The 25,737-nt window shown below is 38.4% G+C and overlaps 1 protein-coding gene across 1 annotated transcript in view; it reads right to left on the bottom strand.

Annotated features, from left to right (window-relative positions):
• Nucleotides 1-25,737, bottom strand: part of STARD9 (StAR related lipid transfer domain containing 9) — a 106,514-nt gene that overhangs the window by 28,908 nt on the left and 51,869 nt on the right. Inside the window, exons 8-21 of the mRNA XM_054066693.1 lie at nucleotides 20,825-20,894; nucleotides 18,046-18,118; nucleotides 17,070-17,137; nucleotides 16,013-16,110; nucleotides 15,598-15,798; nucleotides 15,087-15,184; nucleotides 14,505-14,582; nucleotides 13,585-13,659; nucleotides 12,687-12,866; nucleotides 8,740-8,791; nucleotides 7,735-7,872; nucleotides 6,747-6,829; nucleotides 4,794-4,897; nucleotides 2,712-2,759 (exon numbers count right to left, since the gene is read on the bottom strand). Coding sequence (XP_053922668.1) covers nucleotides 2,712-2,759; nucleotides 4,794-4,897; nucleotides 6,747-6,829; nucleotides 7,735-7,872; nucleotides 8,740-8,791; nucleotides 12,687-12,866; nucleotides 13,585-13,659; nucleotides 14,505-14,582; nucleotides 15,087-15,184; nucleotides 15,598-15,798; nucleotides 16,013-16,110; nucleotides 17,070-17,137; nucleotides 18,046-18,118; nucleotides 20,825-20,894 — 1,366 coding nt within the window. The remainder of the gene's footprint in view (nucleotides 1-2,711; nucleotides 2,760-4,793; nucleotides 4,898-6,746; nucleotides 6,830-7,734; nucleotides 7,873-8,739; nucleotides 8,792-12,686; nucleotides 12,867-13,584; nucleotides 13,660-14,504; nucleotides 14,583-15,086; nucleotides 15,185-15,597; nucleotides 15,799-16,012; nucleotides 16,111-17,069; nucleotides 17,138-18,045; nucleotides 18,119-20,824; nucleotides 20,895-25,737) is intronic.

Genomic DNA, 25,737 nt, shown 5'->3' with positions numbered 1-25,737 from the left:
AAAGATAATCACAAATTATTGAGAAAAATTTAATATTATACCACTGCTGCTGAAGGGTTTTTCCATCTCATTTTTCTCTCCACTAAGTTGGCATGATGCATGCTAAATGAACCATCTGTAAATCCACATTTTTCCAGCCTGTTTTGTCGTCAGCTCTCCGGGATCCTATTGTGCAATTCTCCTCCTCCTCTTCCCCAAACACTTCCACTGCTGATGCAGAGGCTGGCGGCTGCTACAGCATAATGCAGCTTTCAGTAACTATGGCAGCAATAACTCTGTGGTGAAGCTGAATGCCTTCTGCAACAAAATCTTACGGCTCAAACAGAGAAAGTACTTTGAAAATAACCACTGTTGCCAAAAGATGAAATTTGCCTGTTTTCCCAAAGGAAACATCAGCCAAGTTAGCATCCCTATCTTTCTGTCTGCCTAGTGTTCAACTCTCATTTTTCTTTTACAAATTATTTTTTCCAGGAGAAGATGAGTTAATAATAAAGCAGGGGGGAAAAAAAGGCATTTTGCACCCTTGCAAATCCCAGCACTGAGAGCAATCACAGCTCAGGGTTCCAAGTCAATCCACTGATATACATCCCTCCCCACTTCCATCCTTCCCCCTTCCAACCCTGTCCAATCCAGGGCCCTTCCTGCAGGGGTTCACACAGCAGCCACACCACGCAGCTGCATGGGATTGTGCGTCAGCATCTGCCTAGCACAGAGGCTCAAACCTCTTCCTTCTCCATCCTGAAACAAAGGGAAAAGTGATGAAGGAGACATGAAGACCTTGGATTCATAGAATCAGTAGGTTGGAAAGGACCTACTCGATCATCGAGTCCAACCATTCCTAACAATCCCTAAACCATGCCCCTCAGCACCTCGTCCACCCATCCTTTAAACACCTCCAGGGAAGGTGACTCAACCACCTCCCTGGGCAGCCTCTGCCAGTGCCCAGTGACCCATTCTGTGAAAAATTTTTTCCTGATATCCAGTCTGAATCTCCCCTGGCGGAGCTTGAGGCCATTCCCCCTTGTCCTGTCCCCTGTCACTTGGGAGAAGAGGCCAGCACCCTCCTCTCCACAACCTCCTTTCAGGTAGTTGTGGAGAGCAATAAGGTCTCCCCTCAGCCTCCTCTTCTCCAGGCTAAACAACCCAGTATTGTCGCCTCCTCCAGCCTCCGGAAGCAATGCCACTCACACAATTCAAAGCAAAATTTTGGGGATGGTGGGCAGGAGGCGGGAAGTAGAAATCAGTCAAAATGTCCAGCAGAGTTAGAAACCTTTAGAAATAAGGGACCTTTGGAAATGTACACAGAGACATCCCCTTCACAGAAGTTACTATCAGGTGAAGCATGTAAAAGATTTATTTAACCTGTATTTATAAAGCACTTTGAAATTCATAAATGAAAGTTGGTAGTAAGAACTCAGAGTATTATTTTTACAAGGATTACCTTGGCATGTTAACCGTACCACATTAGAATAATAACTATGTTGTGTTCTCCAGCAACACATTCCATGTCTACAGGCATTGTTTTCTTCCCGGTAGAATTTCACATATTCTTACGAGATGCTGTGTCCACTCCCAAGTTTAACAGTGTTGGTATTTTCAGGGAAAGAGAGCTTAAATATGTTCCAAGCACCTAAAATTAATTCAGTGTACTGCTTTACCACTGGACTCTAATGGAACAACGCCTGGCTTCTTCTTTTTTCTTTTTTTTTTAAATGAGTAAGAGAACAAAATCAGGGTTTATTTATATACAGTAGAGTATTAAGGCAAAACCTTCATTATCTACTTATCTGTGGTGACACCATCATATAATGCTAGTCACAAGCCTTCCGTGTGTTTGCTGATTGACAACAAAAATAAGTTTGAAGTGCTGGAGTTCTTCCAAGCAGGGTGTATGAGCAAATGGCCAAGTAAGAGTACAGTTAATCACACCTCCTTTCAAGGAAAGTTTCATGCCTGAAGTTTTAGTATTTGGATGCAACGGTAGAAGTTTGTTTTCTCTCTGATTTCTCTAAGTATTTTAATATACATTCACAGGCTGAACTGGTAATTCAACCCATAAAATGCAAATGAGAAAAATGTCATCATACTGACAGCACGGGAGATAAGACTGTAAGTAACCATTCCCATAATATATATGTTCATATGCTCTGAAATGAAAAATCCAGAAGAAAGCAAACTACCACCAGTTGCTGATTAAAGAGTACTTAAATGCATGGAAACCAAACAATTTCTGAATTATTTTTGAGTGTATGCTGTGCTTCTATGCATGAATGAACCACGTTCTATGCTAAGACTTCTTTTTTGGTCTCATCCATAAAGCAATTTTCTTCTCACCAGAATAGAACCTAATTTGTCCAGGGAATTTTCAATAAACTAATGAGTATTCAGGATACTTATATATTTCAGGGTTCTTGTATATTATTAATAGATGGCAGCTTCAGCGTAAACCCCACTCTAGTCATTGCTTTAAAATACAGGTTACACATGTAACAAAGGTGCAAACCATTTGCATGAGATCAAGTATGAATAAGGAACACAATTGCAGAGACTTGCCTATAAGTCAGTTGCATGTACACATTCTTGTTTCAATACGATAAAATCAAATTAAAAGCCTAGATTGCTTATCTTCTGGAGGAAATCTCTGCAGGACAGAAGACAAAGCTGGTGGGGCCAAAAACTTTAGCGTGATGTAGACACATTAATACTCTTACCTTAGTTCAGGAGAACATCTGTTTTCTTTAAAGTTTCTACATTTTTGACTGTAAAAGTGAAAACAGGAAATTACAAAGATGTTCAAACAGAAAGCAAAAAATCTTCACTGAAGCCTACTATACACAGAGATGTTACTGTAATTTTCAGTAGAGGAGAAGTCTAAGATGCAGACTGCTAGCAGCTGGGAGAGCATCAAGAACTATCAGGTGAGAGGGGAGAGAGAAAGGGAGACACACACACACACAGAGTTTGCCTTGCACTTGTATTTTCCTCTAACCATCGTCTTCTGACAAAGACCCTGCACTAGGTGGACTTTAACTGATGAGCAAATAAACACTCCTTGTAGTCCCCGTAGTCCCGTATTACTGTTTGCAAAGTACCACGAACACCTTTTAATACTTGACATGGACTTTTCTTCACAAAAGCTGGACATTTAAGAGAGCACATATGTCTTGTTTTATCATCATATTATAGATTTTAGGTTAAATGTCTCAATTGTAATCTCCTCTATTAGCAAAACTACTTGTCCAGACAGAAACACGGGCTTACTGGTTACTGTAAAGGAACACTGAGTTTCAGTTCAGTTTATTTCTGTTTACTTTTGCCAAAAAGCTATTCAAGAGGAAAAAAAGAACACTGCATTATGTAAGGTGAAAGACAGCTAACATTAGACATAGTTTATAGCTTATTCCTGTAAGAGATGGACATTCATAAAAATAAAGTGGATGCAATACCATCATGCTTTTCATTTTCTCTTAAGTAATGTTTTGAAAACTCCAGGTTAAGTATGAGGGTAACATTAAGCAATGTAATATACATAGTCCCAGCGACTACAAAAATTCATTTACACAACCAAATCTTCTATCTGAATGTGATCTAAAAGAAATCAATCAGAAATATTAATCATGTTTTTCAGTTAAAAAGGGGATAACTGAGTGCAATCTTGTACTAAACTATTTACAGTGCTTTGGGATTTCTGCAGGTTTTTCTAGGACCATCAACAAATTTCTGTAAAAGCTCTACCTCTGATGTTTATACTCAGGTGAAGAGCAACCTGGTATCTACTTTTGAAGGTCATTAGACAAATTCTTATCTTTAAAATATAATTTTTACAAAGAAAATAACAGCAGTGATGTGTAAAACGTACCACAGTAAATAAACAAAATGAAATACTGTTTTGTATATAGAAAAGTATCACTGCAGCAAATGAAAAGGAAAAGCAGAGATTAGATACACTAAAGAGAAGACATAGAAACACACTATCTGAGGTGGAAAGCAAGCCACTTTACTATAAGTATGAAGAGATGTTCAAAACAGAGATAACATTTTATGCTCATAAAAACAAGATGAGATACTTCTCTAGAAAGAGATAAAAGATTCCCAGTATGTTACCACACCAAAAACACTCTAGCAAGAAGCAGAACTATCAACAGATATCAATAAGAAGATGGCTGTTTCTTGCCTTTAACAGGTCAATTGAATGTGCCAGGCTGAGAGGAATTAAAAAAGAGAAAGAACCCAATTACATTTAATTCTTTGATATTCTGTTTTCAATGTTATGAAATGAAACATAGGAGACATCTTAATTCATTTTCCAGATACATATTAATTACTGCCTTTATCACACCAATCCTTTCCCTTTCAGGAAGGCTCTGCCATGAAAAGCATACACTAAACACCTTGTGTATGAGCAGCTCTTCACCATTAGAAGTAATCTATGCCTTATTTACTGCTCAGTTTTGTTTTCTAAAAAGGGAGAATCACAATGGCTTTCTGAGATGAAGGACTCAATGATGAATGTCTGTCAACCTCATCCAAGGCATTTTCTTGATTGTGCAGCAATATTCATTGTGCAGCAATAAATATTTTCCCCAGTCTTTTTGCTTGGATATCATAACATTTTATATTATAGTCAGTTGGCCAATGCATTTTTTGGACATTTTTATTTGATCACTTGAAAACATGACGGGACCTATTCTACACACAACTTAGTTCTATCTGAGCCAATTTCTGGTTTCAGACATCATCCCACATGGGAAACATTTCTTTATTGTTTTTCCATTGTTTTTTTTTAAACTTACTTGTCAAGAGAAGAAAGGATATAGTGAGGAGAATGCGTGCAACTTTCATCCAACCTGAGCCACTCCAAAGCTCCACAACTCAGAACAGGGGTGGTTTCACTGATCTACAAAACAAACATGAGAACTGGAAGAAAAAATATCACCCACCAACTTCCAAGTTATTATTAATATTGCCACTGCTAACTACTGCATGCAATGCTGCATAATACCTCCCACGGGATTTTATAATCTTACTCTTCTGCTTAGTCTTTGATAATTCGCAAAACCGCTTAAGTATTTGTTACTGAGTATATCTCTTCTTGTAGTTCTGTTCTAATGTACTGCTCATTTCACTAATCAAGAAATTAAGAATAAAACCAAATGTAAGTTAATCCCCTTATCTGAACTACAGAAGTGAATATAAAAGGACAGATGAGTGGTAAGTATAAAACATTACTATATGAAAACCCATTTTAAATGGCAGATTCTTGCCAATAACAACTGGTAATTTGGTTATGTCCTAAATCAGAAAATTCATACTCTTTAAGTTAGGCTTTTCACTTACATATGCCAGTAATAGGGATCTGAACAGGCTGGACTGCTGGGCCGAGACCAATGGCATGAGGTTTAACAAGGCCAAATGCTGGGTCCTACACTTGGGGCACAACAACCCTATGCAGCACTACAGACTGGGGGAAGAATGGCTGGAGAGCTGCACGGAAGAGAAGGACCTGGGGGTGCTGGTTGACAGCCGACTGAACATGAGCCAGCAGTGTGCCCAGGTGGCCAAGAAGGCCAACGGCATCTTGGCTTGTATCAGAAATGGGGTCACCAGCAGGTCCAGGGAGGTTATTCTCCCTCTGTACTCGGCACTGGTGAGACCGCACCTCGAATACTGTGTTCAGTTCTGGACCTCTCACCACAAGAAGGATGTTGAGGCTCTGGAGCGTGTCCAGAGAAGAGCAACGAAGCTGGTGAGGGGGCTGGAGAACAAGTCGTATGAGGAGCGGCTGAGAGAGCTGGGGTTGTTTAGCCTGGAGAAGAGGAGGCTGAGGGGAGACCTTATTACTCTCTACAACTACCCGAAAGGAGGTTGTGGAGAGGAGGGAGCTGGCCTCTCCTCCCAAGTGACAGGGGACAGGACAAGAGGGAATGGCCTCAAGCTCCGTCAGGGGAGGTTCAGGTTGGATATCAGAAAAAAATTCTTCACAGTAAGAGTCATTGGGCACTGGCAGAGGCTGCCCAGGGAGGTGGTCGAGTCGCCTTCCCTGGAGGTGTTTAAGGAACGGGTGGATGAAGTGCTGAGGGACATGGTTTAGGGAGTGTTAGGAATGGTTGGACTTGATGATCCAATTGGTCCTTTCCAACCTTGTGATTCTGTGATTCTGTAATGTTAAGAATTATTTGCTTTTTTTAAAACACCATTGAACTACTCGACCAAATAATATCTTGCAGTAATTATTTCTTAAGATTACATACCAAGAAATATTTTATCTAAGGTATCTAACAATTAAGTGCTTTCAGAGTCAACAATACTTAAGCACTTAATCCCATAAATTTTCCATTTATTCTACTACATCTCACTTGGGATGGTAAAATGACAGAGAAAGAAGATAATTCAGAAAATTATCAAATGTGGAAATGCGGAAAATGTGGAAAGATTCTTAACTGGTCTTTTCACTGCAGCATTCTGCCTTTCTGTTTTAATCGTATTGCAGTCATGACTAGAAATAGGAAACACTAAATTATTCAAGGGATCTGCATCACCTTTCGCTAAGCACATCTGAAAGAAGCACTGGTGTCCTCCCACAAAAAAGTTTAGGGTCATTACGGACCATTAGATGGAGGAAATGAAGCAAGTGAATACGATGATGAGAAGAAATATTATCTAGATCAGGCTTGCTTTTAAGAGGGAAAGCAATACAGAAAAATCAATGAACAAATAGTAGAGAAAAACACAGTTTTAGAACTTACTGATCTTCTTTGTCTTAAGACAGCAGCTTCTGCTGGGTGATTGAATCTAAACTTATGAGACTTGCCAAGGACAATAAGGGCCCCTGTGAACAAAAAATTATTAGAAATCTGTAGAGACATAATTCATTAAACAGTTGGTCCCAAGAATGTTAGCAGTTTCTTAGCTCCACTACACAGACTACAGCACATGCAAACTACTGCAGAATAGTATGTTAAAAAAAATATTCTGACAAAAAGCCGAGAACTATTTTTAAAATTTGCCACTATGGAACAGCAGACTTATCATTCTGTAATGACAGCATCCAAGCAAACTAATCTCAGAGATTTCTGCAAACCCAACATAACAGTAAATTCCCTGTTCATATTAAAGACCAGCATGATTTTATACAGAAACCATAACAAACTCACTGATGAAAATATATTTTTGCACTATTTCTTTAAGAATCCAGATCACAGCAAGTTCCCAGAAACTGGATTTTTTTTTTTTTATTTTAAATAACATGAAAAAAAGTATGGGAGTAAAGTATGAGAGCCTGATCCATTTCATCTGAGCTCACTCACCACAGCCTATGACTTGGTGACTAGTATACCCCACCTGAACGCACACAAAAAGCTGAAGGTCATTTCAACTATATTACATATTTGCCAACAAACCCCAGCAGTGGTCAGCTGGTTTACAGCCAGTTTCCACTGTTTTCCATAACACTGCCTCTAACTACAGGTGTTCCCTTTTCAGAAGGCTACAGACTATTGCTGCCAAAAGGGGTCTTGGTATCATCACCTATGTCTTATTTTTACTTTCTGTAGGTAATTAATTTATTTGTCCCAGTCTGGAAGCTTTAGCTATGGATTAAACCTAGTGGTGCTAGGCAGCAACAGGAGACTGAGAGATGCATTTCTTATATCTGCATGAGTTCCATAAAAGTTCCTCTAAATTCCAGAGGTAAGCTTATTATAATACAGCATTCACAGAAAAAGCAAATCTTGCCTTGTGACAGACGACATGATCCAGTGACTTCACATCCATTCACAGTGCAGTGTGCGCCCTGAACTGGTCGCAGTGTCACAATGCCACAGTTGTTGTCTATCATACAATGGTCCCTTTCAATCCATTGTCCCTGCAAAACTGCAGCGTATAGATTTGTTTTATCTCACCTGTTGAAGAGGTCAGGTTTGCACTATTTTCCTCAGAATGAAGTACTATGCACTGTTTGACACTATGACTTCGTACCTCAGAGAACTATCTCAAGTGCAGAACAAGGCCAGCGAACTGTTGTCATCAATTGCTGACCCAGTATAAATACACAGAAAAAAACTTACTTGATTAAAATAGCGAGAGTTGTCTTTCAAAGTATTTCTGGTTCTGGAAAAACTAAACAGTACTTTCTGATTTGTGAGCTGCTGTGCAAATTCTTCTATTGTGCTGAATTTTCTTATTGCTATTATGGCATTTAATGTTTATATTTTACTAACGTATTGGAAAAAAAATAATTAAACTTAACCAAACTTAGCAGAATTAACCAAAGTCAAGATTCCACAGAGTCTCCGATTTCAGTATAAAGTTTCACTACCTATCATCATTTAAGCAGGAATGAAATTAAATAAAATATGTACTGAAAAAAATGCATTTTCTATCTAAAACATTCTGCCCTATGAAAACTGAAAAGCATTTTTAATGTCTCATGATCACTTGTGCCACTAGCTTAGGGTAGAAGATTCGGATGTCAGATGAAGATGTTTTCAAATTCCAGTATAGCATTTCACAGGTGGGAAGAAAATTGTAAGGAGACTTCAATTAGATCGTTGACTTTTTGACCTCTTAAACAACTACAAAAAATAATTGGAAGATTTTAGCCAACTTCAACAATTCTTGCCTTCTACTTACCTTCTTCTACAGACAGCTGACAAACTATACCTAGCTATCACACGTGACAGTCATAAACTTCTTGGTTTGACCTGACCATATAATAAAATAATTTTGTCATTCTCTTACCAATGTCTTGATCTTGGTCTGAGTCACTTCTTCCAATTTTGGTTGTTCCTTCCTAGAACAAGAAAAGAACTAATTTAAAAGTCAGTTAGTGAAAGTGCATTATTTATATTGATTAAGAAAGGTTTAGTACAGCATCCTAGCAAATACCTGAAACAAATAACTTCTGAATAACTCGGTTGTTTAGAACACATTCTATCTACTACTTTGCAATACCTCAGCCTGCTGTTCTCATAGTGATGCAATTACTTCTCATCCTACAGCTGTCAGTTTCTCCTTCATCTACAACGGTAGCAGATGAAGCAGAATCAGTGGATGATTTTTTGGAATGTGCTCGAGACAAATATTTTCAACACAAACACATGTTCTGATGCTGTGAACTTTTACAGTGAGACTTGTGGTTTGCAGAAATTAGATTAATTCTTTTAATAAATATCCATGCATGAAGAAAGAAGCTGAAAAATTATTCCGTTAACTAAGCTTTTAAGATTTCATAATGAAAAACAAGATAGAAAAGTAACAGAATTCATCTTTTGTAAGGGAACTTGTTCATATATTACAAATTCTTCAAACTAACCACAAAAGGAGAATGTTTTTAAAAAACTTAAATCACATTTATAAAAAGTCTCATTTCTGATTATGGTATACGGACAAGCTCCCAAACCTGAAGATGGCAATAACTTCAAAAAAAAAAAAAAAAAGAACTGTCTAGGAACAAAAATCAAAAGAACAAGCAGACAAAAACAAATTATGTGTCAGTGATGGGAAACTGTTCTCATGGAACAGGGCAAGTATCAATAAAACAGAGACACTTAACCAATACTATGAGCAAAAACTAATAAAAGAGGCAATGAATTTACCGCCTACCTAGTATGTTCCATTACCATTTCTATCTGTTTAATTCGGAAAACAAACCAAGTTCATTTCCAAGCCTTGAAAAGAGGCTTGATTACTTGATTATTGCAAACTGATTAGTGAACATGCTCTAAAATGACTTTAATGGCAACACTTCCAGTCACGTTAAAATCAATTATAGTCATCAAACTACTCAATGTTTGTATTCTAGTTAGAATAAATCAAATATGCTTTCTGCCCCAAGCATATTACAACCTGGATTTAAGGATGAAGGAAGAAGTAGTAATCAGAAACCTCAAGACTGGGAAAACGGAATCTGTGCATTACGGCAAGACGATGCAGTTTTGGGTAATTATGGGTAAACTGTGGTGGGTTTGTACATAGGAGAGGAAAGGAAAGATTATCATTCAGTTCCTCACAGAGCTCAGCTGTCTGAACAGTGGGGAACTGAACCAACTAACAAAGCCTTCTGCTACAACCCCTGCTGAGATGCTGTTGCTGGAGAGGATGAAAGCTGTTTTTGTGCCCCCACGTCCCTGCTTTGGAGTCATTATCTAGTTACATGTAAGTTTAATGTTCAGTGGCTTCAACCCCAAAATATGCACGTGGCTTGGCCACAATTTGTAGAAAGCATATGATTCACATGGCCTTGACTCACCTCACACAATCAAGTGAGTTAGCACCATGTAATTTGCACAAAGAGAAGTATACGAACTCCTAAAACACCTCTTTATATCAATTATCTTCTTGACTAAGCAAAGAGATAGTTATTGTAATTCCAAAAGAATTTTTTTTCTTGAAATAACTCTCTGGTAATACAATTTAATTCAGAAAAGTAAATTACAGCAGTATTGGCTCATGAAATTCACACCAGTATCCCCAGTAGTGCATTGACTCTGGGTGAGTTTAAACACAACTGAAAATCACAGCGGAGAGTGAGAGTACAGATAAGATACAAACAAACTCAACTTCAAAGAAGGTAGCAAAATAAAAATAGCTGTACGCCAAACCTATGTCGCTTTTGGTTTTTTTCAAATGCTATTACTGTGCTAATATTCAAACACTGATACTCTTTCTTAATATATTTATTATTCTACCTGAAAAATTCTATTCTACCTCAGACGATTGAGATTAAATTACATACTGAGGTACATCTTCACATCTCTTCAAGTACTTTTACATTGTTACCACCTTTGGGCAGTTTCCTGACTATGCACGGAATACCCAAGGAATTTATAGAACCATAAGGAGTGAGACTGCTTTCCCCCTTCAGTTTTGAGAGTACTTAGACTTTCAAAAGAAGTTTGTGAAGAAAGGTACATCTTTCTCTAAAACGATACAAACAAATCTCATCTTTTTAAGCTATGCAAAATGTAATTTTAATTATAGTGAAACCAGATATTTTTGTTAATGAAAGCCAGAAAAAAGAATAGAATCTATGAAAGAAAAGTTCTACAAGCATAGGCACAGCACTGATTAGTGCAAGTAAGGCTACGGAGTAACAAGAGACTAAAAGAGTAACACAATGTTTACTCTACATGATCTGAAGACTGCTGCCATTCTCTCTCTCTAGAAGCACAATGTAAAGTGCTGTTACACACTGAAGCCCTAGTATGTAAGGAATGACTAATGCTTTACCTTCTTGCTGTTCAGATGAAAGCAATAGACACCAGAGGCTAAAAGATGAAAAGCACAAAGAAAAGAAAAGGCATCATCTAGGAGCAAAGAAAGAAGGGACAAAGATGTTAGTGTGACAGAGGGATACTAATGACTTCAGAAGGTGACCCTTCAAACTAGGTTTCTACATTAAAATTAACACCTTTAAATTACTTTAGGTGTTGTTAAAATCAGTATGTGAAAAAATATTTGCTGTTTCCAAAATGGCACATAATGGAAAAACATGTAAGTAGCAGTAATTACTTGTAACAAACATTTAACATTAATGTAGGATTGAGTAGTTCAAATTGCATATTGGTCAGCACTGAACTTTATTACTTTGTCCTTAATCATTATGTGGTACAATTTCTCTGTGCTGGCATGTGCAAAATTAGTAAGGTTTCTCTTTCAACTTGATAAAGAACAGCATGATTTCTGTTTGAAATATTTGTTGCGGCCTTTTAAAAGAAAAAAACCCAAAACAGTGCCCCTAAACTACATCAAGTAGCACAAAACCTAGACTTAGGTTAAGATATTTTATCAGTAGACACATGATTGTCGAACATACATAGCTCATTTTTTGGTAGAGCGTCCACCTCCTTTACAACTAAACGGTGTCAATATTTTGGTAATTTCCATTTGTTTAAAGAACAGAAAAAAGCTAATGTCCAGTTTAGCCCTGACTTACTGAAAAAAAAAAAAAAATCCCTAAAACTATTTGACCTAACCACACACTTCAGAAACCAGAATGTGAAGTAATACACATACGATCTTATGAAAATTTTTGGGTAAAAACCGTGCCTTAAATGAGCTGATACACAGCAAAACAATATCTATGAGGTTATGATTTCTACCTGATCCAGGAAAATCACAAATAATTACCACCCAAGTTACACACTTGGAACCTACTTGGCAGGCTCGGGAGGGTAAAATAGCAATATATATAGGTGTCATTACCAAAATGAGCTCATGCTTGTCAAAGCTTACTTTTATCTTTGATCTAGTGTACTAGGTACACCAGTATTCCAGTCTCAAGGATACAAGCTACTAGTAAAATCTAGACCAGTATGTCCAGTACACTTCAAGCCCCATCCTTTATGTTCACACACACATGCACACACACACACACACACACCCCTATCTTCATGCTTTGTGGACAGACTACTAATACCTAATTTGAGTATCTTGCTTTGCTTACCATGCATTATCAAATAGTCAGCATATGCGTTCATATGAGGTCACCTTACTATTCCATATATGGATTCTTCTCCTGCTCCATTTTCATGCATCCTTTATTGTTTTTTTCCCCATTATCTATGTCTTGTGGGCTCTGGCCTTTACATTCTGATACATATTGTTGTAATGCCACTATAACCACTCTCCATTTCCAAAGAAAACAAGTGTTTCCAAATTCAAATGACAAAGTGACAGTATCTCACCCTGAGATGGTACAACACCACTCCTGTGCTGAGGATATCATCATCCATGGCCATTAGATGAGGTAAATTAGAATCTATTGTTACTCCAGCTTTTTCTTTGTTGATGTCCACACTGTATTCTTCCATGATGGCTTTCCTGTCTGTCCACTTACTTGTCCAGTCTTTGGTCAATTGCTCAATCTTAAAGAATGGGAGAAGCAACTGTTTCACTCACTAAGTAGGTTAATTTTTCTCAAACAAAAATTTCTTCAGAAAGAACAGCATTTTTTTCCATCCTTTTTTTTACTGGATGCAAAATTCTTTCACCAGGTTCAGTGCAGGGATATTTCTAGCTGCAGAACATTTCTGTGGCAACAAAGAAATTGGGTGAAAACTGCACTACCACCTAACGAAGCAGATTTAATCTACTGAAGACTCGTTCTCAAAATGTCAGAAAGAAATATGATCATGCTAACTAGTTATTTTGTCTCTCTGTAAGCAGAACTTAAAACTAAGATCTCCAAAATCCTTCCAGGTCACCAGTGATCAAATCTGCTCAGTAATTTGTTAACAGCACAATAATTTCCTTTGAATAAATTGAATGAGTTTAATCTTAGAAGAGAGGCTCTGTGTAATGAATTACTGTGATATATTGAGACAGTTGTCAAAGAAGGAGTAGATTGTGCAGATTTAATGATATGTAATGAACAGTATCCCATTAAGGACACGAGACTTTCATCACAAATTGGTAGAGAGCACCCAACGTGCATTACAGATGGCAGTTTCCTGCAAATTCAAAGCAAACAGGAAAGCATTAGGACAAAAACGTTTTCACTGCTGTTTCAGAACTATGGCAATACAATCTCTCCTGGCCCAGTGAAACAGGAGAGAAGCACAGCATCAGGTAGATCATACGCACCTTCATTTCATTCTGAAGAACCAGCTCAGTCAGATTTCCATCCCTGTCATCGCTCCAAGAAGGACTGGAATTCCTCTGCACAAAGAACAGTCATCAAGATCCACACGTTAGTTTCCTTATTCACAACTGACAGGCAGGTTCTTTCACTCCGCAGGATTTCAAGGAGATGAACTCAAGAGAAGCAAAGACAAAATACGGACAGTTGATGCTGTATTCCAGCATCAAGCCCACAGCTCTCTAGCTACTGCATGCAAGTTTTTGTGAAGAACTGGTGAAAGAGCATGAACAAAGAAATACTTCTGTGTAAATAAATTCTGGACTATAGTTCTAGTCTCTCCCAGAAAAATACACTCTTCATGGCATAGAAAACCAATATGCTATTATTATTCCAAAGGAAAAAAACACAGAGAATATCAGCAGTACTGTGAGGGCTCACAGGCGCCCACAACTTCTTTTTGGGGGACAGAGTGTGCAGGCAGGCAGAAACCTCCAAAATGCTGTTGAGGTCTACTTGTTCATTTTTTGAGGTAAGGGGACTGTGACAAGTCTGACAGAGAAATTACATCAATAATTAATATTCTGCACTCTCTTCATATTTCCATTTCCCCACAAATAAAATATTTCTATTTCACAGTATTTCTGAACAACAAAGTCACCCAATTTCATGAAAGACAGGCAAGGAAATCCGTTCTGATCATTAAACAACTGCTTACACTACACGATTATCAATATAATGTGAGAAAAAGGAGAAATGATAGAAATGCAGTTAGCCATACGATCATCATGAAATCACTCAGAGAATAGTTTAATTTCCCTCCAGTTATAATAAACATGGAAAGATAAACAGATAAGATGAAAGTAACCTACTGTAGCTACCTAAAGTACCATTAAGAGGACCAGTAGCAAAGAGTTCTACATACCAGTTCAAAGCTCATCAGCATAGTTTTCAACCTATCGATTTCTTCTCGCAGTTCTCTGATCAGTTTTACGTTTGCATCCTGAAAAATTGAGACACAGATATTGGAAAAACAATTCTTTAAAAAATTCTATCCGAAGAGATCAACACAGAATTGATGCACCAGGAGGACAGAAGAACAGGCACACTCACAGCAGTATTCCCTGCTCCACTCTGCCAGGCCCCTGTAACGTACTGCTCAGATACAGGTTGCTCCCATCTTTGACAGGTTCTCTTTTCCCACAAACATTGTCCTCTCTCTTTTCTGATTTGTTCCCACCACGACAATATCAATGTCATAATAATTCAAAGAGAAGGAGGATTGAAACTCAACGGTCAGAGATGAAGAATGTAAAATAAGTGTGAAATTCTAAATGGTTTAAGCTGCTGAGGATCAAAGGAATTATTTGTGTAATAACAACGCTGTAATTTAGCTCTCACTAACAGGAAGAAGTCTGAATTTTATTCATAGAGCACATATATTGAATAAAAAATAATACACACAACAAAAGTGAACAAGAATGAAAAGCAGAACACAAGGCCTCACCTCATTCACTCTGGGCTTGTTAATAATATTTTTGGCATTTGAAGCGTATCTCAAGGTACTCATGGTCTCATTGTAGCTGGAGCTGGCAGGAGAGATAGCTATAGACAGAAAAAAATAGAAAACAAACACTAATTTTATTTTTAGAAGTAATCAGACTAACCTACCACTTTTCAGAAAGGTGGATTCTTTTTTAGTTTTGCTTCTTTAAAAAACAAGACCAAAAATATCCTTAGGGATACTTCATTAATCTCACAGAGAATATCTCCTCAAGACTATCTATAACTGAATAAATCACTTTAAATCAAAGCGATGACCTTGGAAAAACACTTAAGCTTAACTTCACACACAATCAGCATGAATTTTCATTGCCTGGAGTGTTCCATGAAGTATTTATGAAAACCTCCAAAAAGTTAGATTCTAAGTGGTATAGCCATTTTTCACTGCAGTAGAGATGTATTTTAAGGGCGTAATATAGTGCAAAATGTCAACAATTAATAGAAACCAAACTCACTGGCAATCATAATGGTCTTGGAGTTGCCCCCTAGACTGTCCTTCAGAAGCCAGGTGAGGACAGAGTCACGGTATGGGATGTACGCTGGCCGCCTGGTTCCACTGATGCTGCCTGTGGAAGGACTGTCTGCACGACTGCTCTCCCCTTCACTTGTTATGGTGTTTAAGCTCTGGCAGCTGCTGAACATCTGCGAATTTTGTGCTGAAGAAGAAACAGAACAGAGCTCTAGAAAGGGGTTATTTTTTGTCATGGCTATTTCATTTTCTTACATGGCATTACAGTTTATGAAGATGCTACACAGCTTTTCTGTTCAGCTTTTTGTTGTAAACACAGAAAAACATTAAGACATAGCACATGGTGAGTGAGTCCTATGCTTTTATCCCTACCCTTCAATACAAAGAACTTCTGTGCTTACCTAAAGTGGAGATGACAATTCCAAGTGTAACTAATGATTTGTTAATATTGCCACCTTCAGTAATTCGATCTTTACAGTAACTGGGATCAGCTCTTTCACTGTAGCACACAAGCATGAGAAAGACAATGCAAACCAAACAAAAATGCTTAATGATCAACACGCAATCAATATGAAAGCATCACGTATTTTCCTGACATACAAGAAAACAAAAATTGCAAGCTTTCTAATTAGAAAATTATATGCTTTGAATACTGTACATTGCTTTCTGGTTCAGAAAGTCCAAACAACCAAGAGTAAAGGCCATTGGTGCAAGCTAATGTTAAAGACCCATCAAAACATAAATTCAAGCTTGAACTGGGCAACCCAATCATAGTGGTTCTGAATTTAAAAAAAAACAGCATGCATTTAACAACCCTGCAAGGGCAGACTGGTTCAGTGCAAAAGTCTGTATATTCCCTTAACATCACTTTCTCTGCTCAGACATGAATGGCGATTTACGTTCTTGAGAAAGAAAAACAATCTGTTCTCTAAATGTTCCATAACTCTTCAGCAAAACTTCCATCTTTCTGTTCTCTGTCCCATCTAGTATAACCACATTGTTCACTGAAACGCATATCTAAGGTCAGACACTAAGGAACCTTTGGAACATGAACAACATAAGCAGTGAGATGTCACTATTTTTTCTCACTCATGTTAGGCAGCCATGAGGAATATATTCCCTGTTCTCTCTTTTTTCAAGCTCTGTAATTCCATCAGTGGCTATTGGAAAAGCCATTTAATAAGAATACAGGGTGGAATGAAATTACCTTAAATGCATGCAACAGTATGGTACTGGACCTGTGGACCCAGGAATTCCCTTCCCCAGTGAAAACCAATACCCAGTACAGAAAGACAGATGACAGAGACAAAATTAGCTCAATATTCCTCGTTACTGTATAGAAAAGTCAGGTTTATTGTTATTTAAATGAAGTCTTAAAATATTAGATTTCATTTTTTAAGGCAGTACCACAAGCATCTTCAGAGAAGATTACCATTCTGCCGCTTAGTATATTATTACCTCCCTGCAAGGTCCACTAAGTTGATCTTGCTCGCAATTTCAGAGGGGAGATTGTTCTCCAGTATAGCCTGAAGAGAAAAATATAAATAAGGAAGACTATTAATCTTCATTAATTAATGAAAATAAAATAGATGTCCTCTTTTGTTTGAAACTGAGTTGTACTTCTGGCTGTCTCACTCCCCTTCTTTGTGACCTGGACCCACTGACTATGTTCAAAACATTAATTCAACAATTTTCTCACCCAACAGAGAAACTACCCTTTTATGCTGATTTTGTCTCGGAAAAAAGCTTTACTGCCTAGTGACTGTGAAAGGCTTTTTGTAGATCTTGCAGAGTTATTTTCTGCTCACTTATTCCAAAGGTCTTTTGTGAAACCACTGAAAAATATCCCAAAATGTTCTGTGATTACAGGATGTTAAAAGTGTGAGATAGAAAAGGTCTATTGGATCACTAAATGACTTCCCTGCCAGGGAAGGATATAATTCCTCCAGAGAAAGGGTGCATTGTCTCTAGGAGAGTACTGGTTGCCAAATGCTAAAGAGATGAGCACATTTGAAAAGCCAGACAGATAAAAAACTTAATAAGTGTTAAACTAATGTTATACTTCAATTAATGATCCTAAAAAATGTGAGAAAACGCAGCTTTAAACATATTCACACGTAGTTTTCACAGCATCCTAGAAGAGGTACTGCATTTCAAAGGGTTTAAAACTTTAAGTATTTCTTTTTACAACGAGCCTTTGGCATCACTTCTGACTACAAGCTTGCATAAAGGAACAAGAATACTTCAGTAAACAACGCATCAGGTGGTGTAGGAAGTGTAACACATCTGCAGTGTGATCCAAAGGAAATAAGTAACAGCTTCCACTGAGATTATTACAAACAGCAAAAACAGTGATAAGTAAACAATGCATAACACATGGAACAACGCTTTTTGAGAATGAAGAGAAAAGGAAGTCAGATTATTTTTAGCTAACCTGAGTGTAGTGGATGGTGAAGATAGCATGGGATCTGCTGCTGGCATTGTGAATATGTGTGGCTGCTGTGATTCTAGAAAGAAGAACAAACTGTTAAATCACAAAGGCTTATTTCCCTATATTCAGGGTAAGAAAATAACAAATACAGCAGATAAGTTAAGATGAAAGAATGTGAAACTTGGAGAATATGGCAGGCTCTATTCTTGGATCAGATCACGGAGTGTTTGGCAGAGGACAAGGAAGGGTGGAAATCAAGGGTAAGTTAGAGGTGTTTTTGTCCGCTCTGAAGAAATCTCTTAAAGCAACCTTACAGCGCAGATGTAAGCTGTTATGTAACTGTGGAACACAACAAAGAAGTACAGCCAGCAACAGCATCATACAGCTCACCCCCAAGACCACTGAATGCACTGTCAGAATATATTTTTCTCCATATTGTCCCCATTTTTATTTCTTGGCACTTCAAAGGGTTCAAATAGCTTCATCCACCACCTCTGGGGCTCCCTTCTGTCACATGCTGTTGCAGTAGTTCTACACTGTTAGAGTTTGATGAGATTAGCCAGTCTATCAGTATGATTACCAAAAGGAACGCTGTTCTTCACTCATCTAGCACTTGCTTGCCTCTACCACAGGGACAGATAGATCATCTGCCTCTAGCTCTCTGACTCACTGAACTCTGGCTAGCAGGTACCAGTCCCAGAGGAGGAGGAGCAGCGATACACTCTCACTCTCTGTAACACAAACTTGGAATTTCTGCTTTCTCCATCACTGTTTTGGTTAGACAAACCCAAAGAAAGTAGGGTTTAGCTTAGGTCAGAAGCCAGGTCACAAGTCTTTTCCTTTGCTGCTTTAAATATCCGCTACGTGCACAGTCTTTAGTGTCAGTTGTGCCAAGCTAACCCTCAACAACAGCAGGCAATTTTAGCAGTGCAGATGAAGACTGTGAAACCACATGTTTGTTCCAAGTCCAGCCATCAAGGTACTGCAGAAATCAGTTGCACTAGAGAGTTAAGCGTGGCATCTGTGTGTACACGCCCAAGCACTTGCTGCAGGAGGTCAAAGTCAGGACGTTCCTCCCTATTGCTCTCTACTACCTCCACCTCCACAGCCATAGGAGTGGACACAGGCAGTTCAGTGCGTGATGGTTGCAAGTGAGCCTAAGCTGGAGAAGCAGAATGTGAACTAGTCTCCAGATGTTGGAGAAGGAAGACAAACAATTAGGTAAAGGGCAGAAGACAGCAAACAGCTCTATCGCAGATGGAGAACATAAGGGAACAGCACTGAAATTTCTAAAGCAAAAGACAAATAGAAAGTGCCCCAAGATTTGGAGGTGGAAGTGTTAGTATTCTCTTCTCACCCCCAACAACACACAGGGTAATTGGTAGATAAGTTTATACCCCAACTACTCACAGCCCATGCGAGTATTTTTATGGAAGAATGTATGTGTACTTGTTAATATATCCTATTTCATTGCAGCATGTGGTGTACATTTTCATATTTTTAGCTGTTCTAATAATATTATCTAGATTAAATGGTTGTTTTGCTTTACACAGCACCAGGGCTATGCTTTTGGAAATAATCTACCCTTAAGCATTTGAGACTGAGCCTGGCAAAATAACAAAAGAAAAAAAAATAGCATCACTGAGAGTTACAACAAAAATAATGATATCGTGTTGAAAATCATATTTGTTTATTTGATAACAGACAGGCACAGCCAGAGCAGGGCTGGAAGTGGCCTGATAAAACCAACTGGTAGAAAAACAAGGCTTCAGTAAATGCTGTTTGTTTCTACAGAAGCTCCTCCTGAAAGGCATTACCTGTGCCTGTATAGTCAGACCTGGAGCCATCATGCCCCATCTGCTTGCTCCTCTCCTGCCTCCAGCCATATGGGGCAATTGCAACCTGCTCCCTAACTTCTTTATCCCTAAGATCTTGCTGATGTTCATTTGGCATAATTTTCCAGAATGAAGGTGTTTAAAATTAGTTTGTTTGCATTTATAGTGTACTAATAAATACTCTGCAGAATACTTCATAATAATAATGACTATAGGTAAGCTGGACTTTCTCGTACAGTCCAAATAAATTTTTGAACAGTTACTCAGAAAAAGATGTTCCTTGTTTTCATGCAAATGACAAAGTTTGAAACTTCAGCATCACAAAAACTTACACACAAAATACTGAAACTTCTGGTTTTGTTTTCTCTACTTCTGTTTCCTTAGCAATGAGATGACTGTAGGATTACTCTAGTAGACGGACTGGAATTTTATTGTGTTCTGAAAAAGCTTCTTCTTACCACAGAGTTGCATCTATTGATTGCTACAATCAGACGTAGTGAAACTTAATCCTGTTTTATATTCTATATTTTTGTGATAATGCAGTTTTTCAGCAGTTTCAAATCACTAGGTTACTCTAAAAAGTGGGTTGCAATCTATACAGTCCAAAGTGTCACTAGCAGGTGGAGGAAAAAACAGAAGTCTGTCTACAGCAAAACATTTTCCTAGCAATTTCCTGCATTTTTATCCCAGACAGATGGCTGAATTTTGTGGGTAAATCAGCAAAGGATCACTTTTGAAGAGAAAACTTCATGAGTGCTTGTAGCTCTTATTGTGGAAAAAAAAAAAAAGGGTACAAAACATTTTATGTGTATGTTGTGCAGGATCAGCAATACTGACATCCTGTCACCACAAAGTATTGGCAACACCATCAGTAAAAAACATCAATCAAATCAACGTGGTAAAAGAAGTGTTAAAGACAGATGGAGCAGGTTTGTTTTATAAAATACCTTTTAGATATTCCTTCTTCTAGAAGTTTTACAACTTGCTTGTAGTCCGTAACTAAATGCTGAGTCAATCCTGCCACAGATTGGAAAAGAGTTAAATGCATATTTTTCTCAGAAAGTTTCAGTCAGATAACCCAGGAATTTACCTAATACCAGGCGCGTAAGGATGTTCTGCTGAGATACCAGTCCGTTCGTCAAGTCTCTTAACTAGAGTAACTCTTTTATTTAAAAAAACCCCTATTTTATTTAAATAAAGTAAAATAAATCCTTCTGCAGTGACATCAGTATAAAAAAATGCACTGTACTGTCAAAGTACAGACCTTTTTCCAGCTTGTCTGGCCTTTTCATATCCAACGCTTTCGGAGGTTTTTAAATTTGATTTTATTTTTAAGGGGGAAAAATCCCACTGAAAACAAATGCAAGAAACACTGCACTGCTGAGCCTGCTGTGGTGGCTGTGACTAACAGTGCCCCAGTGGAGGGCAGTGTGCTGCTGTGCTGTAGAGGCACTGCCTGCCCCTTGCAAAATGCAAATTCCAGCAGACACTCAAAATTAAGCTCAGCAGGCTTGTATTTCACATAAATCCAGTTTAATATGCCTCATTTGCATTTTATGCTGATGATTAGTTATCACTTGCACTGCAGTGACTCCTAAAAAACCCACCTGAGTTGTGAAGAAAGTCTTCATCATAAAATACCTAGTAAAACACTCCTTTGCAGGATGTTTTATCTCAGAGCTGGAATCCAGGGCTACCTCCTCTCCCTGCAATGATTTAGGTCTGCTTTGTTCTACTGCAGGTCACAAAAGTGTGGATGAAAGTAGAATATTGAAAAAAGTGAGTTATTTGGATCAAATAATTTATCTACTGGTAGAATTGAAGTCAAAATGAATATAAAAGTCATCCTACACTTGGGTCAGGGCAATCTGCAGGTACAGTACAGGATGGGGGATGATGTGATTGAGAGCAGCCCTGCAGAGAAGGACTTGGGGGTGCTGGTTGATGAGAAGCTCGATGTGAGCCGGCAAGGTGCACTCGCAGCCCAGAAGGCCAACTGTGTCCTGGGCTGCATCAAAAGAAGCGTGGCCAGCAGGGCGAGGGAGGGGATTCTACCCCACTATTCCACTCTTGTAAGACCTCACCTGGAGTATTGTGTCCAGTTCTGGAATCCTCAATATAAGAAGGATATGGAACTCTTGGAATCAGTCCAGAGGAGGGCTACAAAGATGATCAGAGAGCTGGAGCACTTCTGCTATAAGGAGAGGCTGAAAGAGTAGGGGTTGTTCAGCCTGGAGAACAGAAGGTTCTGGAGACCTTATAGCGACCTTCCAGTACCTGGAAGGGGGTCGACAAGAAGGCTGGAGAGGGACTTTTTACAAAGGCTTGTAGCAATACAAGCCCAGGGAGGTGGTCGAGTCGCCTTCCCTGGAGGTGTTTAAGGAACGGGTGGATGAAGTGCTGAGGGACATGGTTTAGGGAGTGCTAGGAATGGTTGGACTCGATGATCCAATGAGTCCTTTCCAACCTTGTGATTCTGTGATTCTGTAATACGACAAGTGGGAATGGTTATAAATTGGAAAGGGGAAGATTTAAATTAACCATTAGGAAGAAATGCTTCACGATGAGGGTGGTGAGACACTGGCACAGGTTGCCCAGGGAAGATGTGGATGCCCATCCCTGGAGGTGTTCAAGACCAGGATGGATGGGGCCTTGGGCAGCCTGATCTGGTGGGAGGTCCCTGCCCATGGCAGGGGATTGGAACAGGATGATCTTTAAGGTCCCTTCCAACCCAAACCATTCTATGATTCTATGATAAAATTCAACAATACTGAAATAAGTACTTCTGACATTGTCGGAGAGAGTCCATCCTTCCACAATAACAGCTTGCCTAACTTTAAATGTAAGCAAAATCTAAGCCAAAGATGGGAATTTATTTCAGCCCTTTAACAACTGAGACACATAAAGGAAAAATAAAGTTTTGGATTACACACACTTTTAAAATAAAAAAAAACCTAACTGTAGCGTGCATGCATGCACACACACACACACAAAGTACAAGATGATTTCCAAACAAAAGCATTTCTTCTGCTCTCTAGTGTCCTTTTACAATCCATCAATTCCAGCAGACATCACATTTTCCATTTGAGAAAGAGGCTCATTATTTTTCCAACAGCACTGGGATCTTCAAAGCCCAGAATATGGAAACTATCATATATTGTTCTCCCAAACTCTTTTTCAGGGTTTCAGTTAACTGAACAAAAATCCAGTTATGAAATGGAGACATGGAAGAAATTCTTATCTGCCTACATTTCCATAAGTACAGGAATAGTGAAATTAGCAGAGTTAAAAACATTTAGTTTTTACATAAGTTAAATAAAATATTATAAACATTGTTTAAAATAAAATGACAAAGTGTTCTGTTGGCTGCTAGAAAAAAAAAAAAGGTCATTTCCAAGTCCCACAGAAAGATCAAAAACACTTGCTCATCTAGAAATCTGCCTTGGACTGAAAAAGGATCTCCCCAGAAATCTGTCTCAGACTAACAAAATAGATTGCATCATTTCCTGATTTAAGGGAGACTGATTCCTTAACAGTGCAACCATCTGTGAGGAAGAAGTTTGAAACAATTCCAACTCAAAGCACTGAAACACTTCCAGCATTTTAAAGGCTACAATCTCACAGTCTTTACGTGGAAAAACGATGGTCTGGAAACTATTCAAAACAGTTAAGTGTTCAGAGCTGGGACTTCCTGACCGGCCTTGCAAATGGAAAATGCATTGCCCAGAGCATCCAAGCATCCTGAAAGGGGTTAAGTTTTCTGATTTTTCTATGTCTGTTCTTCATCCAGCGCTAGCTGTACTCTGGATATTATTGACATTATTGATGGCTTGCAAGAAGTATGATGCAAATATAGATGCTACTCCCTGACATATTGGATCTACAGAAATACTGGAAAGTTTCTGATCTTTGCTGATGTTCACAATTTTTTCCCCTACAGCAAATTGCCTGGAGGAGAATAGAAAAGAAGCTCCTCCTAGCTAGCTTGCTGATAATCCTCATCTCAGCCATCTAGCTTTTGGAAACAATATACTTGTGCTCCGCAGAGAGAGGCTATATATAGAACTGCCTCAGACTATTTCAGCGTGTAGAAGGCCATTACAGAGATCAGCAATAGTTGATTGCAGCTCTATATTACTGCAGGTGAGAAGGGCATTTTGTACCAGTGTTGTGAATCACTTAATTTGATGTTATTACAATCAAGCTGACTGGACTTCTCACTTCCACCTGAAAGACCTTTGGACTTTCTCACTGCTGTTTATTTTTTATGTGAGCTAATGAGTACAGTCCCAAAAGGAGTTATGTAATCACACCTTCTTTCTTAGTCCCTCTCCACAAAATATACCAAGACTGTCTCAAGTAAACTGTTACAGTTCTTAATTGCATAAACTCTACATAAGTATATTTATTTATTAATACATACTTGTATACTCATATATAAAAAGAAAGAACTACGACATCTGACTGTTGCCCTAAGCCACTGACTCATCAGCCTGAATTCCCTTCTGTTCACATGTTCTCACAACAGCATCTTATTATACCCCATGATGCCTTCAGCAGATAAATGACTTCATTTTACATGCATGTGATAAGTTTTTCTAAAAATGTGAATAACATTTATTATTAAAATTAAAATTCTTCTCACAGGCATTAATACAATGATTTTTGCCTGCTGTCATACGATACAGAGGGAGAGAATCTTTTAAAATACAGTATTCATACTGGATGTACAAACATGGCCAAAGCTGGCAATTATTATTTAGTTAACCTTTTTAAATTACCTTTTTCTCTTATCTTACAAAATCTAATCCATTGTGAACTTTTACGGGATATTTCAGAACAGAAAGTTGTTCACTTGAAGTTTTTAGTTGTTCCTAAGTATAAAATTCTTATTCAAAAGGGATAAAATGAAATTTAAAAAAAAAAAGCAAAAACCACCACAACAAAACAAAAAATCCCAAACCAAACAAAAACCAGAACTGGAAAAGAAGTGACAGATCTGGCTTGGAAGGTTCCAGATGGAGACAAAATAGTGACAAAAGGCAAGCCAGCCCACTGGCAGAAGCTATAACTTCATTTTCTTTTAAAACAAGGAAACTCCAATATACGCAGCCAAGGAATCACTGGAGATGTAAGGCCTGAGAAAAGGGATGGAAATTGCCAAGGGAGGAAGCAGTTTAAAGACCTTTTCTTGTGTGGTTAATGAGCAGCTGCTAAAAGAAAATAATCAGTATTTGTACTCCACCAACAATGAAGTTCTCCAATAACAAGCAGGTAGAAAGAGAATCTTGGAAAGACCTCAATAAAGGCCAAATGTCTATGAATCTGCTTTTCAAGGAATTATAAGTTTGCCATACTAATGAGACCATTAACTAATCTATTTTCCAACTTTCCTTAAACAGGATGCTGATGTACTGGGAAAGCACAGCTGAAGCAAGCAGAATGCCGGATAGTTCCCTGCACATAGGACCATGCAAATTAAACACTTTCTAAGTGCTTAATTCGTATTTTGAGAAGAGGAACTGGTAACAACCACAGGTTGTTAGATGCACTTTAACTGATATCGCCGGTGCCCAAGGAATGACAGCTGGAATTCCAGTCTCCATTCAATCACAAGGTCAACTCATGCTATTGTCACATCTTGGCTTAATCTCTGAAACAGGTGATAAAGGGAGGGAGAAAAGTGAAACGGAGAGAACAGAAGGAACTTGGGGGTGCTGGTGAATGAAAAGCTGGACAGGAGGCAGCAATGTGCACTTGCGGCCCAGAAGGCCAACCACATCCTGAGCTGCATCAAAGAAGTGTGGCCAGCAGGGCGAGTAAGGTGATTCTGCACCTCTACCCTGGTAAGACCCTACCT

Source organism: Cuculus canorus, chromosome 5 (assembly GCF_017976375.1).
Source record: "Cuculus canorus isolate bCucCan1 chromosome 5, bCucCan1.pri, whole genome shotgun sequence".
Classification (NCBI taxonomy): domain Eukaryota; kingdom Metazoa; phylum Chordata; class Aves; order Cuculiformes; family Cuculidae; genus Cuculus; species Cuculus canorus.
Note: the sequence above shows the minus strand (reverse complement) of the source record. Positions and strands in the feature narration are given on the sequence as shown.